This window comes from Engraulis encrasicolus, chromosome 17, assembly GCF_034702125.1.
Source record: "Engraulis encrasicolus isolate BLACKSEA-1 chromosome 17, IST_EnEncr_1.0, whole genome shotgun sequence".
Taxonomy (NCBI): domain Eukaryota; kingdom Metazoa; phylum Chordata; class Actinopteri; order Clupeiformes; family Engraulidae; genus Engraulis; species Engraulis encrasicolus.
The window spans coordinates 22082346-22106752 of record NC_085873.1 but is presented as its reverse complement, the minus strand read 5'-3'; the positions used below and the strand labels follow the sequence as shown (position 1 = coordinate 22106752).

At 42.3% G+C, this 24407-nt stretch overlaps 1 protein-coding gene across 1 annotated transcript; it reads right to left on the bottom strand.

Moving 5' to 3' along the window:
- Positions 1–1928: 1928 nt before the first annotated feature.
- Positions 1929–23876, bottom strand: pdpk1b (3-phosphoinositide dependent protein kinase 1b). The gene is made up of 14 exons (XM_063221973.1): positions 23625–23876; positions 21646–21843; positions 21331–21373; positions 20693–20830; positions 20091–20235; positions 18351–18448; positions 12950–13025; positions 10847–10915; positions 9198–9294; positions 8564–8737; positions 6380–6684; positions 5213–5270; positions 4675–4827; positions 1929–3463 (listed from the first exon to the last, which is right to left on the bottom strand). The coding sequence occupies exons 1-14, from the start codon at positions 23646–23648 to the stop codon at positions 3350–3352; spliced, it is 1692 nt and encodes a 563-aa protein (XP_063078043.1). The 5' UTR covers positions 23649–23876; the 3' UTR covers positions 1929–3349.
- Positions 23877–24407: the final 531 nt, after the last annotated feature.

Genomic DNA, 24407 nt, shown 5'->3' with positions numbered 1-24407 from the left:
GGTGTTACGGTACATCTGAACTGTGCATTAGAGAAATCATAGTCATGCCAGTGGAAAGAGGATGTGCAAAGCTTTCTAAACTGAAGCACTGATGCAGATGATGCAAAACGTGATTGGCCTGCTTCTGTCCTTTACCCTGGCTTGTGGCCTATTATGTCGTCAGCGTTGTCTCACCTCCGTGGAGAAAATGGTAACACTTCACTTGATGCCGGTGTCATAGGCATGTCATAACACTGTCATGGCCCAGTTATGCACGTATAATGAACATTATGTCCATGTCATAAACATTTTGTTTGAATGTCACTTAAGACCAACAGTCATAAAATGTTTGACATGGACATGTTTATGAGTTATGAGTTTATGGACTGTGTAATGACACTATTGTGACACTGTAATGACATGCATATGACACCGGCGTCAGGTAAAATGTTACTGAGAAAACAATGAAGTTTCCCTAGTGTATTAGCCCCACGCAGAGCAACTTATATTATGAGGGGCTTTTCCGTTATTCAACATCCCGATTGCAAAAATGTGAGAATGACCTTTGAATTGTGATTTTACAAGATATTGGATAAAAAAAACTTTGCTCATCACCAGGGCTCTCTAAATTGACATCCAGTCAATTGCTGAGTGGTGAAAATTCGTACGTTTACGTTTACTATTACTACCACAATTTGGCTAGTGATGACAAAAGTTCATTTATAGCCCTGCTTGTCGCTGACATCAAGCCTTGGAGGCTGCAGACCAGGACGGGAGGAAGACAGCTGACTTGCACACATTGAGTGCATTCCAATATACAGACTCCCGTCCTCCACTTGTGCTTGTAACCTCGCCCCGCCTCCTGGCCTCCATGGAGAAAACAATTAAGTTTTCCAGCTGTCACCATAGCCACAACTACTACTAGGGCACTGTTTTTCATTCACCATACCGATTGCAAATGAGAAATGGCATTAGAATTGTGCTCTTGCAAGATATTGAATTAATTTACTGTCATCAGTGACATCATCACGAGGTCACAAGCAGGCAAGTGAGCAAAGGAGGCAGGGAGTGCGCACATTGGAATCCACTCATCCCCTTAATCTTAAAAGTAAGAAAAGGTTGCACCTTGCATAAACGTTCTTTTTACACAGATGCGTTTTGACGTTCTCTGCGTGATACTACAAGAAAGTCTGAGCATGGTGCGACCTTTTCTTACTTTTCAGTTTTGCAATATTTTGGTCAGCACCCCAAAAAGAAGAAAAAAATGCAGTTTGGTTGAGGCCCGCTCAAACCTTTATGAACTCTGATCCTCTTAACCTTTAAGACATAAACAAAAACAAACAAACACAGCCAGACGCGTGGGCTATCGGCCTAAACCCCTACATGCTTTATTTCAGCTCTAGGCGGCGCTGCGAGAATAGCAGACCTCACCGTGGCAACGAGACAGGCTTCAAATGATCAGAAATATGATTAAATCACTGAGCAAATAGAAAATGTATATGATATAGTAAGAAAAAAAAGCTGTAAAATATCATAGTTTACAATAATTCTTCACATTCAAAGGCTTTACATCTCAAAACATACACACAGCATGGCCCCCGAATATGACTTCAATCCAAATATGATTTTTCATATATTAGAATTTAAATAACACAGACTGACTAGAGGCTAGAATAGTAGCCATCCAATAACCTTATACAAGAATAAAAATACAAAACCTGGATCCTAGCATCGTTGCATTTCTCGCGTCAGATTTTCAATATTACATCATCTGTACATCACAGTTCCCCCTGCTCCGCCAACAGAGAGCAAGAGAGGGAGAGATACACAAACGCAACCATCAGGGGCCTATACTACAGAGCTGGCTCAGGAGTAAACCAGGTTAAAAGGTAAATCACCTAATAGAAGAGCCTGGAGTCCTCATTTTCTTAAGAACATGAGGACTCCAGGCTCTTCTATTAGGTGATTTACCTCTCAAGTTAACCTGGTTTACTCCTGAACCAACTTGGTAGTATAGACATCTGCAGCCTTTCCTTTAAAACGCCCCCAGGGAGACAGGACACACTTGCACGCGCGCACACACACGCACACACACATTCACTCAAGCGCATACCACCCACCTCATACACAGTGCACTCACTATTCGCAGGCACACTAAACGCACACTTGCACGCTCACACTCACAGTCATCCCCTCCCCACCAAAGAGCCTTACACTAGAGGGAAAAACAACAACAAAAACAAACTAATAAACAAACAAAACCAAAAAAAGGGAGAAAATAAACCCAAAAACAATGAAATCAGTCGTGCCATTGGCTCAGGGCTGATGTGTGACCCCTGTGTGGACACACCCCTTTTTGTTTTTTAGAACTACATTTCCCAGAGTTCTGCAGTGATTGTTGTGAGGGGAGGAAGGTGGTGATTGGATGATTGGGAGGCGTGGGTGTTTTCCTCCTGGGGTGAGGAGGCGGCTTCTCGAAGGGGGGCGACAAAAAAAAAAACAAGAAAGAAAGAAAAAAAAACAAAAAGAGAAAAATTCGAGACCAGGAAAACATTCTGAACACTCATCCAATCGTATCAGTAAGACCATCTTACGGTGGCCAATCGTGGGAAAGGACCCGCCTTAAAATTCTAATGGTGACCAATAAGATCAGAGCTGTGGCTTCTGCGGTTGTTTGAAGGATGAGTTAATGAAGAGTTAATGGAGTTATACATAAACAATACGGGGCAATGACAAAGCTAGGGCAGGGAGGCAAATCCAAGGAATGCGATGACGTACAGATGACAGATATAGTTTATACTTTAACTTTCTGCTTCAGGGTCATCTCATTCCTATGGCTGGGTCGGTCGGTCAGTAAGTGCGAAATTCCAAGGGAAATGGCAAAAAAAAAAAAAAACCATTAAGACTACCGACTCAATGCCATACTACCCTAACTTTCAAACGCCACACTACCTTTGCTTCTGTCCTGTATGCCAAAAAAGTACTCTGCATACCTGACAGCAAGAAGGGATCAAAAACCAAGAAAGGAGAAGGGGGAGGAAAAAAAAACCCTAACTATTCCAGAGTATTGTGATGAACTGCGAGAAAGAGAGGGGGGGGGGCAGACTAGGGGGGAGGTTAAGGACAGAAGGAAGAGAGCAACAATGGAGAGGAGATGGAGATGGAGTCTAAACTCTAGAAACTGCCACCATTTGAAGGTGCAGGTTTTTTTGGGTGGGGGGGAACTGTCTCTGTTCTGTAATTGGCCGAGAGGGATGCGGGGGGTGGGGCTGGGGGAGGAGGAGGTGTGGCCGAGTAGGATCTGAGCTCCTATAGGCCAGGGTTCTGGTAGATCTGAGCTCTTATAGGCCAGGGTTCTGGATCGGAGCTCCTATAGGCCAGGGTTCTGGTGCTTATGGTAGATCTTCCTCCAGACTTCTTGGATTTTCTTACACCATCTGTCAGCATTTCCACTGGGGTCCATCAGATAGTATGTCCGGTTAGGCTATCAAAAAAAAAAAGGGCAGAACAAATATTCAGCTAATGTAATCATCAGAGTGTGTTCAAAATACCAACATACGGGATACATCATCACAGGCCTCTTCACAATACACGTATCGCATCATAAGCGTCCGTATAGATATTTCATTTAATAAAATGCATTGACTTTTGAACACAGCAGAGAAACTGCTACAGAGCAGCATCATGAACTATAGGCCTACATTTTTGTGAAGGCTCTTTCACATTCACTACAGTGCAATTGTTACGCTACAGAAAAAGTTATATTTGGTTGTAGGCCTACCTTATTGCGATATGCATCATTGTATTGGTATGCAAATGTATCGTGTTATGCATCGTATCGCTAAGAGGTTAGTAATACCCAGCTCTATGTAATCATCATCTTAAGTCCTCAGCAAAGAGAGACACTAGTGCAATAAATGCATTATAGAGTGCCTGTGAGACACTAGTGTAATAAATGCATTATTGAGTGCCTGTGAAGATCCTCATTCAGCCAAGACACGCTATCCAAAATGATTTAACTAAAAAGTTTCTTGGATGAATTTTCCTTGATGTGGAATGACAGCTCTGACAATGTGTTCAGCTGCTTAAAGTGATGGTTCAAATGGCATTAGGGTGAATCTACTCCGAACCCTTGCTTTAACTAAACTGAACTTTTTGGTAACGTTATGGGATATTTTTGTAAACAGGCTCGAGCTAAACCTCTAAAAACAACGTTTTTTTTTATCGCTGAGCAGTTTTGTTTGATATCAGATGTCCACTTAACGTCCACTGAACGTGTCCGGTATCAGTCCGCAACAGGTATGTACCGTTATGGCTCAATGTCTGATGACAAATATGGTCCAAAATTCTTGACATTCAAATGTTTTTAGCAGCAAAATTACTTTTGAACTCACGATTGACTTGTACCCATTCACCCCCACAAAAAAACCCACTAGATTTGACCTGACTTTCCCTTTAATATGATATCCTTCAGCCAGATGTGCTGGAAATTTGGGGTCAACGAAAGATGAAACATTTTGCAAGGCAGTAGAGTTAAAACGTAAAATGTATAGCCTGCCCTCTATCCAGACCATGCTGGGCACTTAAAACAGTCCTAACTTTTCCCTCCCTGACGGCAGCTTTGCCGTTTGCCATAGGCTTTATGCAAATGTTGTGTATAGGTGTAACTAAATTTAAAAAGCAATTTGTTTTCACCGTATGAACAAAGAAGGTTTTGAAGTTCTTGGCTTCTGGCCGTAGCTCTGGAGACCAGGGGATCTCCCCTTTCAGGACCTTGTTGACCGGGTCCACGTAGTACAGGTGAGGACCTTCAGTCAGGAGGAGCTGCCGTCGCCGCGCAAACAGACCCTGAGGACGCACAGACACGCGCACGCACACGTACACACGCACACAGGTTAGAAAAGGTCCTACTTTAAAAGTGAAGCAGAAAAAGTGATAGAAGTTAAGCAATAACATTAAGTTAAACAGCCCCTTTAAAAAAAAAAAAAAGTTCAACTTTGAAAACATCACAGGAAACATGGACAGAAAGTAATCTGTAGTTAGCAGTAATGAGCAGCTCAGCATCAAATCAGTACGGTCGAAAGTTCCAGTGATTAAATTCAGCATTACGAAGGTCTTCAGGGGAGGTTTACTGATGCACTGCACATTAGTACCAGTATGTTACACTGCAAAACATAACCCAAAAAGCTTGCAGCCTGTGAAATGGGAAAAGATGTGAGTTTTTCTTCCTTACCTTGCGTTTATCTACAGGCCCCATCTTTAAAATAAGATTGTTCTCCACAAACTGATGCCTGCAAATAGAAGAAAATTGGACTGTGAGACAAATAAACGTGAATATGTAAAAACACCAACATCAATAAACTTTTGCATTTTAATATTTCTTTTGGAGATTACCTTTACTACCAAACTCTTAACGATAAGGCACCTGCAAAAAAAAAAAAAAAAAAAAAAAAACGCCTGCTAAATGCATAAGCCCTTTTTGGAAAAAGGTGCCCTCAGCCTATAAAAACCTAAATATCTCTGAAGCACATAAAAACCTGAAACAAGTTACATTGAAAAGCTAAGACCCTCATCTTGCATTCATGCAGCTCCAGGTGCCCAGGTCAATGTTGCATATACGCAGCACCCAACATCAAGGGCTTAATATGCCAATACAATATATGATTTTATATATTGAGGCAGGGCTATAAATTAACTTGTTTCATCACTAGCCAATTTGGCAAGTAGATGTTAAATCTTACTAGGCAAACATACATTCACTATTAGTCAAAGTGGCTAGAAAGTTCTCTTCTCTACCATCCAAACGGAATTTTCACCAGCATTTGGTCGGTTGGCTGGTGTTAATTTAGAGCCCTGTATTGAGGTATGTACCCCTTCAATCCATCCATCAGAAACTGAGAGTACACCAGATATGAATGGGAGGTAGGCAGGGGCATGTGTATGAGGGAGGACCATTAAAACGTCAAAAAAATGTGCGCACATCAATAGCACAGGTGCTGGATTAAACAAAAGATGACGCAGAGGAAAATACAGGATGTGCCATTTAAGTTTGTCTGGGAGTAGGGATGAAAATTAACACCTGTCCATTCGTCAAATAGTAATTTTCAGCGGTGACTGGTAAATTTGTCAACCCACCAGTCACTTTGACGGGTGAAAACTTTCACCTCAACTCGAGCTATAAATGCGAGTTGACTGGTAAAAAATGCAGAGTGACCACAGTGACTTGGTGGGGGGCGGGGGGGGAACGTACGTTCAACCCCTGTCTGGGTGTATCGAACAGTTTTGTGGACCTATATTTTCCTGTATGTGGGATCGTTACCATGGCTTGATGGCACACGGTTTGTCGAACAGCAGTAATGTAATGTACTGTAACATATTTTCCTGTATGTGGGATCATTACCATGGGTTGGCAGCACACTGTTTGTCGAGCAGCAGGCGCTTCTCCTCGTCGGAGAACTGCAGGTCCAGCTCCATGCTGTTGCTGTCCAGGTCGTGGATGAACTGGTCCACGGAGAGCGGCGGCTGGTGCGTGGGTGCCTGCGGGTGGGGGTGGTGGTGGTGGTGGGGGTTGGGGCTGGGGCTGGGGCTGGGCACGTGTTCCTGGCCCCCAGGAGCAGCAGCAGGAACGGGGATGGGCACCGGGGAAGTCCCCTCCCCTGCCGGAGCCACCTGCATATTGCTGAACTGGCTAAGCAGGTCATCGTACTGCAGGCAGGGCGGACAGACAGGCAGGAAGGAAGACAGAGGAGATGACGAGACGAGGAGAGGCGAGACAAGGGGAGGGGGAGGAGAGCGAAAAGGAGGCCATTTAATTAGGAAGGTAATTAGTGTGGTATTAATAGTCATCCTGATGAAATGAGATGAGCTTTTTATGGAGAGGTGCAATGTTCACACTCACTATGGACTCCTGCATGGAGGAGGACCCAAGGCTAAAACTGGCTATGCAATCCCCTCACTCACATGGACATGCTTTTCTTTTTTTTTAAGAAAGAGAAGGGGGGCGGGGGCTGAAAGTGAGACTACAGGTGCAATGTGCAACGTGTTTGCTGTACGTAATTCTCTTCATCATCATCTCAATCATACTTTTGTAACACTGGGGATAGGGCTGGTAAAATAATATTCGAAATTCGAATATTATTCGAATATGGGAAAAATATGTGTATTCGAATGTAACATTCGAACAAAATATTGCGCAGGGCAGCGCACACATTGATTCTCCTCCGTTAAGTGTCCATGGTGCGTCCCTTACTGGCCTGTGTGTAGCCGCTGCAGTCACAACAAGGAAACAAGGACTGCAAGTTGCTTTGTTGACAGAGAGAAGCTTCGTGCAGATTGTTTTGACATTTGAGTTCTTATTGCTGTTCGAACCGCATTGTAAGAAGTTGTCGTCTCGCGTGAATGACTTACAACGTGGAGCTCTAGGCCTACACCCCCACCCCAAACTATGCACGGAATAAAAGTGAGCCGAGTGATAAAGTGGTATGGAAGCTGGCGTGGTGTGAGTTAGCACCATGAAGTCGCAATAGGCTATAGCTTTTTTTGTAGCTACAGATAAGCGACTGGTCTTCACATTTTTCGCACCGTCCGCCACAAATGATGGCTTAAGGCAACAAGAGGCAGTCACGAATTGCTTGAATTGGGTGCGTGCGTGTGTGTGTGTGTGTGTCTCTGTTCGTGCGTGTGTGGGTGAGTGAGAGAGAGGGAGAGCGCATCCGCGAAGGTGCTGTTGTGAAAGACTATCTGGGTCCCCCGTACCAACTCCAGGTGATAGACTTTCGTTTTGACCAAGCGCTGTGTTTTTATCAATCCTGGTCTGAATGAATACGCGATAAATTAAGAGTGACATTTACTTACGACCAAACAACATTGCTTCTACAGTCGCCAGTTACGGACCAAGATTGTCTTTCACACCGTGTTTGCCTGCTTATCATCGACGTTCAAAGTGTTGCGCCACTAGTCGGGCACAGCCTGACTAGTGCCGTGTGTCTACTTTCCCACTTCAAGTTTGTGTTGTTCGTAGCTATTCGATGTCCGGCACAAAATAAACGGGTAGAACGACATGCAATAGCCTTTTCCCCACTGCGTCTATTCCGTGGCCAGCGCTCGTTTTTTTGTGTGATTTTCTCCGCGGGAATTTTTTTTAAATTAATAATAATATTCGAATATATTCGATATTCGGACCATATTTTAAGACCCATATTCGAATTTAATTTTTGGGGAATGTTACCAGCCCTAACTGGGGACACATACAAACAAAACGAGCGAAGCAAAGAGGCGCGAAATTCAGTGTTCCATTCTGGCAGTTTTCGTGATGTTTTCATCACCACATACCACACCACATTACTTAAGATGGGATATGGGATCAGGTGTTGGTAGTACTCAAATAGTGTCTAGTGTATGTAGTGTGTAGGCTGTACTGTGTAGTGTGCGTACTGTGTACAGTGTGTAGTGTCTAGCGTCTAGCTCGTAGTGTGTAGCGCCTAGCGTGTAGTGTCTAGCGTGTGTAGTGTGTAGGTTGTACCATGTAGTGTGTAGCGCCTAGCGCGTGGTGTGTAGCCTGTAGCGCGTAGCATCAAGTACTCACGTTGCCATAGCAGTCCTCGTCATCTTCAGACATGGCGGGCAGGTACGCGTTGAGTTTGGGCGGGGTCTGGAGGTGCAGGTCTCCCCAAGAGACCGACTCGAAGAAGGGGTGAGACCTCAGGGGCCCATAGCCGCCCATCTCCTCACAGCCAATCCTCTTCGCAGGATCCAAACCCTGTTGTGTAGGGCAAGCACCAGACAAACCGTGAGCGATGTGACCCGCGCACAGGCGCAGAAGACTGTATGAAAACAAGAAATGCACTCAGAGTGCAGACCTCCGTCAAGGAAGCCGTTTGATATAACATTTCACTATTACACCCTAATTTTTTTCCAAGTTTTTACCGCCCCGTTTTTTGTGGAGTTATAAACTGTAATGTCAAAATTCGCCCCATCCCGCAATGGTGAAGAATCTTTTAAACAATTCCTGAATCCGGATCGTGATATGGATCACCACCAAAATTCAATTCTTTTGTCATTTCCAATAACTCCAAATTTCCAAAAATTTCAAAATCTGCTTGTCTGTCAGCAGGAAAAATCTGAAAGTTATGCACAGACAAACCAATGCGACCGAAAACGTAACTTCCTTGGCAGAGGTAAATAACAGGCACACACTCAAACATAGTCGCCATACTCACCAGAAGCTGTTCTACCAAATCTTTAGCTTTGGGAAAGAATTTCTCTGGGAACTCGTATTCCAATTTTATAATTTTCTGGAATATTAGATACTCGTTTCTGTAAAGAGATAAGAGCAGAGAGAAGCAAATTAGCATGACTTTTCTGCTTTCAGTTTGGTCCTTGGTGTGGTGGGGCTGCTACACAATAAAGAAAAAAAAAGAGGTCATTCAACAAAACGTTTCTTTATAAATATATATATATATATATATATATATATATATATATATATATATATATATATATATATATATATATATAATTGTATTTAATTCAGTCATGATACGTATCAAGCTTGTATAAAGTACCGTATTTTCCGGACTACAAGTCGCACTTTTTTTCATGGTTTGGCTGGACATGCGACATATACTCTGGTGCGACATATGTTTTTTTTTCTCCACGGGAGAGCAATATGTGCGCAACTAGGCCTATGTTGTGTTGCCTAATACCACTGATAGAAAAAATGTTACAACTTACCACAACAAAAAATATCATTTACAATGACGACTGAATAGAAATATACCACCCAAAAGATGTTAATATAGCCTACTGCTGAGTTCAAGAAAGTAATTAAATATGCTGCCGAAAATGGCAATAGGGCAGCTGAACGAAAGTTTGGATGCAATGGAAAACTGTTTGGGGACTGGAGAAAAGCGGAGGAAAATGTGCATGTTGTGGGAAAAAAAACAAAAAAGCTATCTGAAGGTTCAAGGCCCACGTCTAGAAGAAGAGCTGAATACAGGAGAAATGTGTTCTCGAACGCGCGCTGCGAGTCAACGGTCTTGTTACGGGCTCTATGACATTGCCAAAGAAATTAATAGGACTTTTTGTCCGGGAAGTCCCGGACCTCGTGGATTTATCGCGTTATGCAATCCCCTGTCGTGGAGCGCTATGCAACGCAATCGCCTCTCTATCCGAGAACGAGCGTCTGTGTTATTAAAGACAGTCAGCCGACTTCGAGGGGAAAATTGGTCATTTCCGCGAGTTTCTGACAAACGTGCACAACGTGACACTACCATAGGCTACACAACATGGATGAAATCCCCCTCACCTTTGATACCGTCATGGGCTGAAGTCTCAGAAAAGGGGGTAAAGAAAGGCGTGCTCTGGAGACGGAACAAAGTTGCCTCGAACCCTCCCACGGTCCAAACGCAAAACAATGCCGACAATTGAATGTTGTTCTGACTACAGGGCAACATGGCGCGTTATCACTGCTTCTTCTTTTTCCTTTTGTGGTTTTATGGCGGTTGGCAAACCATCTTAGTTGGTGCATTACCACCACCTCTGAATGCGTTGCCACTGCTTCAGATGCTGGTTTATAAAACAATGCCGTCTTTGAGCAGCAGCTTACCATGCGCCAGTTATCACAACATAGATTCCATGGATAGAATAACCTTTCAAAAATGTGCGACGATTAGTCCGGTGCGACGTATATATGTTTTTTTCATCTTCAAAATGCATTTTTGGGCCGTTGCGACTTAAACTCCGGAGCGACATATAGTCCAAAAAATACGGTACATTGTTTTACAATCTATTACAATACAAACTGGAAAAGAGAAGGATCTACAACAGTTGTTTTCCGTTTTTACATATTTTACAAAACGTTTCTTACCCGGCTCTGAACGGTGGTAACCCAGCAACCAGTTGGTAGATGATGCAGCCCAACGCCCAAAGATCAGAACTGTAGAATAGAGTTACACACACACACACGTTTAACAAAACTGGGTCCATGATGTTGTTCACAAGAAAAGGAAACAAACCTCAAAAGGCTACGGCACTATCTGTCCAAACCTAATCATTTGCCACCTATCTGATCATAAACCGCTTCTTTGTTAGTTGAGCAGTTTCATCACTTCTTGGGCCGGAGACATGCTTGTTGCATGCTTGTTTTTTTTTGCCATTTTTTGCCAAGTGGTTTTCCAGAGTAAATAACCCTTTCACTACACATTATTTTTTTAAACATCATATACAGCTATAATAGCTGGCATGCACATACACTATTCACTCATGAACGGGTTGCCATGCGTATTTTATGACAATTTTGAGGGTGAATTTCCGATCTCATGGTCATGGTAGAGTCACACAATGACTGTATCTCAAAGTCAAGTAGGACATGAAACGCCCAGTGACTGGATTCTCTTTGGTGAACTCCGCGGAGTATCCAACCACTGGGCATTTTACATCCTAGCAAGGCCAGGATCCTTGACTTTGAGATACAGCCAATGATTGAAAACATTTAATGAGAGTCACAATGGCTCTCTGTACCCTACATCAGTGGTTCCCAACCTTTTTCTTCAGGGACCCATGTTTTTACCATTGTAAGGTTTGGTGACCCAACTGCGCGAGCGCCCGCACGAGAGGGAGTCACATTCCTTAGAAAACTCATTTTAGTTATTTTATTCCTCAATTCGTCTTTGGTCAAATATAGAATAATGCTTAATGTAGCACTTATATTTGTGTTGCCTCTATGCATATAGTTAAATAAATGCTTTGTCATTTATTCAACATGGGCTTTATATGGTATTTAAAATTAAACCCCTTGAAATCAAGAAGGCCTTTAGTGACCCTCTTTGGATCTTTGGTGACCCATAGGTTGGGTCCCGACCCATAGGTTGGGAACCGCTGCCCTACATGATACCCCCAGCATTGCATGTATCGGTCTGATAGCTCATGACCAAGTATGTGCACTCTGTCGCACACCGTGTCGTGCGCAACCTAAGTCACACAGCAGCAAGTCTCTGGCCTTACTCAGCTAAAGTTTTGACAAGCAATACACGCATATCTGTGAAGTAAAAAGCAAGCATCATCTGAAATAGCATCATCTGTTCTGTGTATGTGCATTGCAACATTGTGGAAATGATGAATGAGGGAGCACATACTGTAAGTGGCATCTTGTCAAAAGTTAAGCCCGTTAAGAATGTTTTAATCACATCTCTGACTTAAAGGGACACTGTGTGAGATTTTTTGTTGTTTATTTCCAGAATTCATGCTGCCCATTCACTAATGTTACCTTTTTCATGAATACTTACCACCACCATCAAATTCTAAGTATTCATTATGACTGGAAAAATTGCACTTTTCATACATGAAAAGGGGATCTTCTCCGTGGTCCGCCATTTTGAATTTCCAAAAATAGCCATTTTTAGCTGCAAAAATGACTGTACTTGGACCACACTAGAAAATATTTGTTTATTACTTAGTAAACTTTCATGTAAAGATCATATTTGGCAATAGGCAGCCCAGTTTCAATGAGCAGCATAGTTGCAGTACCTTTTTTGACCATTTCCTGCACAGTGTCCCTTTAAGAGTCACACAGATTCCTCCATAGCAAAGCCTCGACACCAAAGAGGACATATCTACATGCACGTGCGTCTGTGCACACGTGTGTTTGTCTCTGTGTGTGTGTGTGTGTGTGAGGGATGAAAATAAGCACCAGTCCACCTGCCAATGACGGGCGAATTTGGCCTTTGGCGGGTGAAATATGTCAACCTACTGGTAAAAATGGTGTCTGGTTAAAGTTGTGAGTGACTGGTAGATATTAGAATATACCGGTACCTTCCATAGTGACTGGTGGGGAAAATTAAGTTCCACCCCTGGTGTGTGTGTGTGTGCGCGCGCGCATGTCTACATGTTTGTTTGTGTGTGTGTGTGTGTGTGTGTGTGTGTGTGTGTGTGTGTGTGTGTGTGTGTGCGCGCGCATGTACACAACTCTCACCTTTTACAGGCTGACTTCTCAATCAGAAGTTCTGGGGAGACATACTGAGCCGTCCCCACAAAAGAGTTTGCCCGGGCTGAAAAAACAAAACAAAACACAAATACACAGACAGACAGACACACAGTCAGCGCATTGCATATGAAACAATGTCACAAAGACATCAAAAGACAATTCAACCAGAGACAGACCAGACCACATCGAACGTGTGCGTGTACAAAGGTCAATAAATTGTTCAGGGGGGAAGTTCTGTTCATCACGCAGGCACGCAGAAAAAGCTAGCGGACAAAAGGTTTACAGTCTATTGCCAGCAACAGCAATTAAAAATGCAGAATTAATAGAATGCAACAAGTACCGGCGGTTTCTGTGGCCAACATTGCCCTGTGATACAGTTTGAGTAAATTAGGATTTTCTGAATGATTTAATGTTACATGACACATGAAGGTTAGTTGAAAACTGACTTGTATCCATTCTGGAACATTTTGGGAAATTGACATTATTGTATTGGGCATTGCATTGCTAAATGCATTTCACATTTTGAGTTTAGTTGCAAACAAATGTGGCATATTGCAAACAGGTGGTTCAGTTCTTGACCCAGCTAAGTTGGCCCTCAGAGAACTGTAGTCGAGCTACTAATAAAGGGGTGGGGAACTTAACATAATTTGAGGTGGCCTCTCAAACGAGAAAAGCCCTCCAAAGGCCATACTGTGAACACAAACCAGGATTTCCTCCTGCACTTTGGGCCTATATTGAAGTTGGTCACCTTTACAACAGACAAATGTAATTTCTAAGATTGCTTTACAAAACACGTCATATTTCATGTGAAACTGCATAACATTAGAATTGTATTGTGGGGGTGGATAAGACGACCTCATAGGCCGTGGGTTCCCCACCCATGTACTAATAGAATAGACTTGTAGGCTTGTCCTTCAATCTAAACAAAGCTTCAGGCCTGAACTCTGAAAGGTGCACTGTGTAGGATGATGGCCAGAGTAGGTATTGTAACTATGCTTCTCATTGAAACTGTGCTGCCTATAGCCAAATTTGATCTTTTCATGAATATTTACCAAATAACAAACTAATACTTAAAGTGATACTGTCCCATTTTTGGAAATAAGCTTATTTTACACTACTCCTTGAGTTAAATGATTGAGAACGGCCGGAAGTACAGGAGAAAGGTAAAACTCAGAGTATGGCAGTGCAAATGTTACCTCCATGCTAGCAATTAACATTGAGTCCTATGAGACCAGCTGGCGGTTAACTGGTCTGATAGGACTCAGTGTTAACTGCTAGCTTAGAGGTAAAATTTGCACTGCCATACTCTGAGAACGGCAGGAAGTACAGGAGATAGGTAAAACTCCATCATTTAACTCAATGAGAGGAGTAAAATAACCTTATTTCCAAAAATGGGACAGTGTCACTTTAACAAATAAATTCATACTACAACCCCTGGCAAAAAGTATGGAATCACCTGTCGTGGAGGATGTTCATTGAGTCGTTTTATTTTATAAAAAATAGAAGGATGAAAGATGTGACACAAACCTCAAGTCATTTCAAAGTGCAACTGTCTGGCTTTAAGAAAAACCAAAAGAAATCACAAAAAACCATTTGTTAGTAAGTAATGGTTACTTTTTTAGATCATGCACAGAGAAAAAAATATGGAATCACTCAACTCTGAGGAAAAAAATATGGAATCATGAAAAACAAACAAACAAAAAAGCACTCCAAAAGCTTTTTTGAACCACTTTTGGATTTTAGAACAACTTACAGTCTCTGAGGCATGGCATTTACGAGGAAAAAAACATTCCCTTCATCATTTTTGCTCCATTTTATCTCTGATTACAGTGCCAGATCATCTTAACGGATTGGAGCCTTGCCATTGACCATGTTTTTCAAATTTCCACCACAGATATCGTCTTGGATTTGAGTTCAAGGCTTTTTGTAGGCCATGACACTTGACCTTATGTTTTTATCTTTAAAGAATGTATTCACAGGTTTTGCCAATGGACAGGTACATTACCATTTCGAGAAATGATTTCATCATTCCGAAGCATCCTTTCAACTGATTGGATCAGAAAATTGTCAAAATTTCAATATAAACTTGAGTATTTAAAGTATTGAATTTGGCAATCATCTCCAATCACTTAAAGCAAATGGGCTTTACATACAGAGACATTCACGGATATCTGAACTTACACATGCACCCAAATTGGAAAAACAACAATGCAATGGCCCAAAAAAAGCATTCAGACAGTTTGACTGGATGGAAGTCTAATTAATTGATTAATTGTGAATCCTCTTTGAACAATTTGATGCTGGAGGTGTTGTCTGGTGCACTTAATACATGGGGTTGATGAAAAATGAAAATGAGGATGACTGACTAATGAAAACGTACAAATGTCCACTGTCATTGACAATAGCCTATGGGGCTGCATGTCAGGTGAAGGCACTGGGGGGAACATGACTGCATTACATTTTCAATAAATGCACAAGTTAACGTTGTTGTTTTGGACACTTTTCTTATCCAATCAATTGAAGAGATGCTTGGAGATGATGAAATCTTTTCTTGGGATGTTAATGGATCTTTACTTGTCATACTGTAAAATCAGTGATGTCACCCATTGAAGAAAAACATATCGTCAGCTTACAAACAGTCTGGACCTCAACCAAATGAAAATCTGAGGTAGACGTTTAAGAAAATGGTCCATGACAAGGCTCCAACCTGTAAAGCCAATGTGGTAACTGCAATCAGAGAAAGAGTGAGTAAAATTGATGAAGGGTACTGTTTTTCATCCATTAATGCCATTCCTCAGAGGCAGTGGGTTGTTAAGAAGCCCAGAGGTGATGCAAAAAAGTCTTGAAGCGTTCTTTTGTCTGTTTATTTTTCATGATTCCATATTTTTTTCCTTCGAGTTGAGTGATTCCATATTTTTTTCTCTATGCATGCTCTAAAAAAGTAACAATTACTTACTAACTTAATTGTATTTCTTGATTTCTTTTGGTGTTTCTTAAAGCCAGACAGTTCCCCTTTGAAAATGACTTGAGGTTTGTGTCGTATCATTCATCCTTCTATTTTTTATAAATTGAAACAACTCAATGAACATCCTCCACGACAGGTGATTCCATACTTTTTGCCAGGGGTTGTAGTATGACCAACATACAGTAGGCTTTGCAGCTAAAAAATTCTATTTCTGGAAATTCCAAATGGCGGACATGGAGAAGATCCCACTTTTCAAGTATGAAAAGTGCAACTTTCCCAGTCATAATGAATTAGAATTTGATGGTGTTGGTGAGTATTCGTGAAAAGGGTAACATTTGTGTAGGCTCAGCATGAATTCTGTAAAGAAACTGCTAAAAATGTTACACAGTGCCCCTTTAAGAGTTTCCACTTGCTCATAGTGGATATACCGAGTTAAGGGCTTCCGTACACCTGTTTTGACAGCACAGCAGAACACGACAATTACGGTTACCCCGCACACTTCGCAGTCAATTTCATCACAACAGACCATAGATTAACAAACAAGGGGTGGCTCCGACAAAATAGGGTTCACCCCAAATCTGCAGCCGACATCCGGGGACATCGGCACTGTGTAATCAAACATGGGCAGAGCAGTGCTCCGCACTTAGTCGGAATCAGTGTGCAGAGGCCCCAAGACCGAGAGTGGTCCTGTTTTCTAGAGCACCCCCCAGGACTTCTCTGCCCTGCATCCACTCACCATGATTATCATCGACTTTCAAATCTCTGTTGGAGACAGGTCTGACCCCGTGTATAACTATTAACGTTTCCCAACTGCTACTGGTCGAGGCCAGAAAAGGCTGTGCCTAAGTTAAAACCAAACATTTTCTTAGTCCAAATAAAACGCCTCTGCTTAAACCACGTCACTGCCTTGAACAAGCCTCTACCCAGGGCCGTTGGAGCTGCTTAAAATTGATTGGCTCCCAACAAAGTGGGTGGAGATCACGTTTTTTCTGGAGCTCAGTAATGATATGTATATTGCTCGTGGCCTGACCAGAAGCAACACAGAAGGTGTTGCATCATTAGGAGGGCGTAGCCTGGCCAGCATCCACTAGGGTTGTGCCGATAGACGATATCATCGTCCATCGGCGATGGACAGCTGGCATCACGATGGACGGCAAACATCGTGATGCCAAGGAATCTTGTACTTGTGTATTTTGGAAGCCGCTGCTATAGTAATCATTACGGTACTTGAGATCAGATTACCGTGAAATCCGTAGTAGGAGCAGCGGTTTTCAAGACAAGTTGTGAACACAAGCCCCAAGCGGAGTGAATTAGGATATAACTACGAAAAAAACACAATGGAATTAAAAAAAAACTTGTGAACTAAGCCCAACTATTGTTTGCTGCAGATGTATGTAAGTAGGCCTAAGTGATATCGTTCATTTATTTCTGTGACCTAGGCCTAAGTTGTTGACTACAAAGGGGACTCTTTACGCATTACCTAGCTGGCTCCTCCGGAGTAACATGACGATAAGCAACACGTTCGGCACTTGCGACAGTTTAACATTTCATGTTTAACGGTTCACCTCAAAATGTTTATTCGCTATTCGCGGTGAAGCAGCCACTCAAGAGTGTACACTTCTGATAAGCCCACTGTCAATAAGGTGAGCAAGCGGTTCCATGTCCGCCCACTCGTCTTCATGGCTTCACCGCCAGAACTACTTGTAGAACTATCCATTGATCAACTCCATTGATGAGCGAAAAAAAAGTCTCGATATGACCTAAAACAAAACATTCCGTATTCTAGTGCAAGGAATTGACAAAGTCGGGGCTAAAATCCATTGCAAAGCCTCTCGAGAGGGCACGCAATCACGCATGGGTTCTCATCTCTTTCCCATTTAGTTTTCTGGTGAGCGAGAGGGGCTAAAGTTATAGCCTACTAGCTTGCGCAAAAACGCAGCGCATATGTCGTCTTAAAATAGTTACACATATAAATAACTCACAGATGTAACAAATTTATTGACAAGTCTCCCAAAAACGCCACGCAATGAACTGATGGTAAAGTAGCAAGCACTGGGCTTGCAGGTGACACGGGAGGAGAGACGAGAAGGGCGAGGGGGAGGGGTCAGCGGGGGATCTCTGCATATCAGCGACCATCTCACAAAGCAGCTGAGCAAGAAGGAGGAGGTTTAAAAAAAATCCCCCAGAATGTAATAATAATATTAATATATTTCACTTACTCTTAAATTAAATAGAATTAAATAATAACTTAGCTGTAGATGAATAATAAAAATAAATACAAAATATATCAATATTTAAAAAAAATTATTACTACCCCCCATCCCTCCCCCCCTAAGACGATGTCATCGTCCATCGCATCGTCTCACTGTAAACATCGTCAGCTGTCAATTAGGGGGACATCGCCCAAGCCTAGCATCCACTCACCCTGCTTGCAGTCTGAGGAGAGCTGCTTGGCTGTGCCAAAGTCCGTGATCTGGATGTGCATCTCCTCACTCAGCAGAATATTCTCCGGCTTGAGGTCTCTACAACATACAGACAGACAGACAGACAGACAGACAGACAGACAGACGTCAGAGCAGAGTCACAGCATTATTCACACCACATTACAGTAGGGCTGTAACGATTCACCCAACTCACGATTCAGTTCGCGTCACGATTTTTAACTTATGGTTCAATACACCCCACGATTTTTTAAATATTAAGCTGGGAAGCACTATCATATACCATCAAATGGTTGTTTTCTAGAATGATGGGTAACAGAACATTGATAGGGCATATCAAGACTACTGCCTTCTTGCATCACGAAACAGTATCCTGACTCGGCGCATCACAATTTCTCAGTTCAGTACAATGTCGTTACAGCCTTATAATACAGACTGAGTTACAGCATTATTCACACATCGCACAAATAGATGCAACTTGAGTGAATTTGGCGACTGAAGTAACTGACTTTGTATTGAGTTGTTGGCGACAGAAGAGACAAAAGTGATTTGGGCGACTAGCTGTGATTTGAGCAATTTGAGCGGCAGTTTGTAGTTGGACTTCAGCGAATATTAAGCAAATGACCTTATGATGCAGTTCGGCGACAGCCACCACAGCCAATTGGAATGTCGGAATGGTTGCATTCTGCTTTTAACGGGCATACTCTGTCGCTTCTATCTCTCTAGCGACACAGTCCAGCGATTCTCTGTCGCTTACTCTCGTCGCTGCCTGTGTGTGTTCGCCCCAGGCAGACAAACATCAAATCTGTTGGTGGCCAGAACTTGTCTGCTTTGTTTGGTGGCTACTGAAGCAAAAAATAATTGAACACTTTCACTTTGTTCAAAGCTTCTGGAAACAAGCAAGACTTTCTGTAGAATTCACAGCTTCACCATGTCAGACATCAAGAGCATGTCACAGCATATGTTCACACCAAAGACAGACATCAGTCGAAAGGTAGTGTACACAGGCTTTGTGCTGTCAAGAGTTCACACCTCTGTCTGTTTGGTGGCTGCTGCTAAACCATTGTCGGATGGGACACTTTCACTTTGTTCATTGAGTCTGGAGAGAATATTAATAAACATCTATCTGTACACTTCCAAAAACTGCTCAGCAAATTGGGTAGCTGAAAATCTTAATTGATAAGTTTAACCTTAAACTAAAAATGCACCCAGAAAAGTGCAGACCTCCACCAAGGAAGCTGTTTGATAGTCAAATGTTCTATTATGTTACACCCTTTTTTATTTTAAGTGTTTTTGTGGAGTTAGAAAAGAAATTGGAATGTCAAAATTCACCCTGTCCCACAATTCAATTTGCGGTCACTAGGGGCATCTACATTTGTAGCCTAGCAATGGTGAAGAATCTTTTAAAAAGTCCTGGTTTCGATTCGTGATCCGGTGAACCGGATCCACCAAAATCCAATCACTTGTTCCTTTGGTCAGTTACAACAACTCCATAAAGTTTCATTCAAATCCGTTCATAACTTTTTGAGTTATCCTGATGACAAGCAAACAGACAAACAAACAGACACAGAGACAGACAGACAGACAGACAGACCAGCACAACGAAAAACATAACCTCCTTGGCGGAAGTAAAGATTATGGACATAGCAGTGACATCAGCTGAACTGCCTAAATGCACAGCTGTGTAGCAGAAACACAAAAACAATCATTTCAAGTTACACACCTGTGTATTATTCCTTTGTCATGCAGGTACTCCAGCGCAGACACAATCTCAGCTGAGTAGAATCTTGTGCAAGTCTCATCAAATGAGCCAATCTTACGGATGTATTTCAGTAACTCCCCATTTTTAGCATAACTCAGGCCAAAGTCTGGGAATGTTTGTCAAGGACTACCGACTTGAATTCTGCTGAAATACAACATTAAGACATTGAAAAGTTTTGGACAACTTGTTTGTGTGCTTCAAACTAAATACATTTGTTTTGGATATCTGTTAACCTACATGTTGTCAATGTGAATAACGGTCATCTTGAGAATAAAATATACATCTCCCATAGACACGAAGCATCGAAGATGAGAGGTTAAAAACCGTGCTGTAAAACTGTGCTGTAAAAGTGTACATTTTTTAACATAAAAGATGCTATACTCTCCTAATACAAACATGCTATTGAAATGTCTACATCCCTAAATCCTTAGGATTCAAAAACAAGAGAGATCTGGGACCTGGGCATTGCCAAGGCTTAAAAATAGCAACGGTAAATGGGTGTGAGGGGAACGATGGGCTTCAGCAGAGGTGTGTGTCTTTTGGTGAGTGTGTGTGAAGGATACAGAGCTTCTCTTCGTCCTGAAAAGTGAAATAGAGTTTGACGAAGAAGGGGTGATCCAAGCTTGACATCACATCTCGCTCCCTCTTCACGTACTGCGCCTTGTTCTCTTTCATTATGTGGCGCTTTTCCAGAATTTTAACTGCAACAAAACAAAAAGAAGTGTACACACAATCAAATTAGCAATGGTGAACAACACATAACCACATAATATATATTTTTCAAGCCTTGTTCAGCTTGGAGCAGGAGTCACTCTTAAATACTTTGACTGTGAGAGTGCTGGCCCAAATGTTCAACTCAGTTTTTCAAAAAGGAGGCTGCACCTTGCACAAATTGTGTCAAATTTTTATTGCGATAAAAACACAATTTATGCAAGGTGCTGCCAACGTTTTTAAACAATGACCATATCACAGAGGCAATAGAGATACTCACTACATTTAATTCCAGATAAATAATTCAGAATAGTAAATAGTTCCGTCGAGTTTACGTTGATCTTTCCTTTAATTCCGAATTAAGAGGTGTTTACATGATGTTTTCAAAGCAGATTTTTTTATTCAGAATTAAAGTAAGTTAATTCCGAATTAAATGTCTCATGTAAATGTAGCAATTATCAACAGAAAAAGATGTTAATGTCAATCTTACTGGCATATTCCTTTCCTGTTGTATGTTCCTTTGCAAGGACAACCTGTGAGGAAATGAAAAGTAATGCATGTTATGACATACGTATTAATAAAGATATTGGCATATTCAGTGTCTTGGAGTCGTCAACAACAACAACAACAACAACAACAACAACAACAACAACATAGAGTTAACACCCCCAACACAGCATTTTAGCGCAACAAGGAGTGGTCAAAGTGGGGGGGAAGTAATCTTCAAGCGCGTATACAGCAACAAGATAAGAATAACACAGTGTTTTAAGAGCGTGTGAGAGAGTACGCCGGGTTGTGTACGTACAGTAGAAAAGGAGCCCTCTCCCAAGATTTTGCCAAATCTAAAGTCCTCGGGTCTTTTCTTGCGAGGCTGGGTGGGCTGGGGGGGTGCAACGGGACCCTCCATGCTGTTGCCTTGGAGACGTGACGTGTCCTGCTGACCTCTTACCATGGATGGACAGGGGCAGTGAACAACAGAGGAGTGGAGGGGTGCAACATCATACTGAGGGAAAGAACGAGAGAAAGAAAAAAGAGGAAGGCAGAGAGGAAGAGATTGTAAGACACCAACATGACGTTCTGCTGTTGTGTAGTACACAAACACGTTCTGCTGCGGTTACATAATGCACTTCCAGGATACATGACTTGTGTTTCATGTACGTACCCGCATGCAAACAGGTGCATGGCCAATTCACACACATGCAAAACCTGTATCTAGGCAGCAACACCATTGGTCCCACCCGTGACAGTATGCCAGCCACAGGTCTCGACAGTTGAGAACTTTGGCCCAACTAGGAGTCTCGGCCAGGAACAGCCTTTTGACGGTCATAATAAACAAGCAGTACACAAACACTGGCGGGAGCCTTGCCAATGGCATTCAAGGAGATCCACCAACAGACATTCTAGCGTAGTTTACAAATGGCTTTTGCGGACACGTCACGTTAGCAGAGTGATTTTATAGCTTTGAGCTTTCCCTGGCTACCTGATCTCATCGTTGTTGCCGTTGGCAGACCTCCATTGCGAATTAGGATGTCGTAGGTGGCTAGCTAGCAAAGTGACTAGTTTTTTTAACATGAGGGCGTCCACGATACAGCGGTGTTGTTGGTAAAAACAACTTGGCTAACTGGCCATGTTAGCCAGCTGGTAGGTCATACTGCAACGTCCCCATTAACTTAATCATATATTTAAGTAATACGACCACAACACAGTGACAATCACAATCGGTCAAGTGCAAAACACCACTGTTATTACGCCTGAAGTCCAATAAGCAAGAGGCAAGCTAGTCATCAAGGGCCACAAGCACAGCCGATACGGGATCTGCGTTCCTGCTGCTAGCAAACGCTAGCTGACCAAAGGTGGCTACACACAGATAACTGCTAGCGATTCCCTGGAAATGGCCATTCACCCAGTACCCACAAGCTTTCCTCAAAACAGTACAGTCACGTAATAAGCACCCCCAACTTAAAAATAGAAAGCCGAGAAAACAGCGCAGAGTGACAAATGCCGTTTAATGAGCAGCAGTAGCTAAGACAAATCAATAACCTCGTGTGTTTGGAGTTTAACTCAAAATAGAAACTGGGGTTAGCTTCAACACAGACTAGCGAGTTTAGTTTCATTCGCTCGCTCATCTGACATGAATACTAGCTTGCTGATAAAATTAGCTCGTTAGAACAGCGAGTATAAAATAGAAAAGTTGTGTTATTGGGATATGCTGGACACACCATTGTATACCTGCCTTTTGCTACCACGATAGCATCCCAAGTTGAACTAAAAGGTGTGTTTGAAAACACCGATTGCTATTAGGGAACTCCACTCTCAGCCATTTCGTGTATGCTAAAGTTGACTCATAAGTTCGCCCAAGCTAGCTCGCTATCGTTAGCTTAAATACTATTTGCTTACAGGATAACAAGCGGTAAGGCCACATACACGACCTACTGTAAACATAACACTGGCAAATGCCGTGCTTAAGGTTACAGGATCAACCAAGGATTAAATACACATCGATATCACATGCAAAGTCACATAGAACATTGACAGCCGCTTTAGTAACTTCAAACACGCTAAATCAAAACTAAGATCTTAAACATTAGCAACTAGCACAACAATTTTGCCGAAGGTCCTTCTGGGTTTTGGCTAGCTAGGTAAGGTTAGCTAGCATTAGCTAGCTAAGGCTAACCATCGAGTCTCGAATGAGGGCCTACAGAAAATGTTCTTTTACAGCTGCCATACTATCTACCATGGGTAACGGCTTCGAATCAGCATTTGTCTATAAGTCATAATACTTACAATCTGACTTGTGGCTCTTGCCATGGAAGTTTTCCGCGAGTATTTATTTGGATTAAATAATTACAGAGCTTGTAGTCATGGCTGCCTCTGCGCCTTCATTTTCCAGCTGTGACGTCATTCCACAACAATGTTACCGCAGTCGAGAAGCTCGAGCACCTCCTGCTAGTTGGCGCCTCCTAGTGGTACCTGAAGCATGTTTGAGCTCGGGTGAGTGAGTTCAACAGCATGTGGGCCTACTGTCATCGAGTTTCTTGACTGATAATAAAGTTAATGGGCCCACCCTTTTTAATTGCAAGACTGCTGTAATTGTCTCTTCTTCTTAAAGTGTCCATGATTCAAGGCGTCTTCAGCACTAACTTGCTAGTTGCTGCACACAAATCTGTCGTTTTGGTAAGCATACCTATAATAGACTATTACAATATTATACATATGATAAGAGATTGCATAACACCTGTGACATACATATGTTGAATTATAACACATCTTTATTCATTATATGGTGGATATCGTAATCAGTGAGCGTGTCTGCAAAGGTAAAATTATTCCCCAAGTGTGAAAAGCGGTTTTCATTATGAGCATCGGTGTACCAAGAAAGCAAACTATCTTTCCGGTGTCTGTAGCTTCCCCTTACCTATAGCATTTTAATGCCAAATGAGCTCCTTCATATTACACCTTGGCTTGTATAGTAGTATACAAATGGGGTGATGGGGTCAAGTAATGTAAATCTGTTATAGTTTGTGTATTTTAAAGGGAAAGCTTGAACACAGTCTGAGGTAGTAGGCC

Coding starts and splice junctions, on each gene's coding strand:
- pdpk1b (XM_063221973.1), bottom strand. CDS start 23,648: ATGGCAAGAGCCACAAGTCAGATT. Junction 20,236..20,692: donor TCAGGACGAAGAGAAGCTCT/GTATCCTTCACA, acceptor AAACATTCCCAG/ACTTTGGCCTGAGTTATGCT. Junction 3,464..4,674: donor AAACCTTCTTTGTTCATACG/GTGAAAACAAAT, acceptor TTTTTTTGATAG/CCTAACCGGACATACTATCT.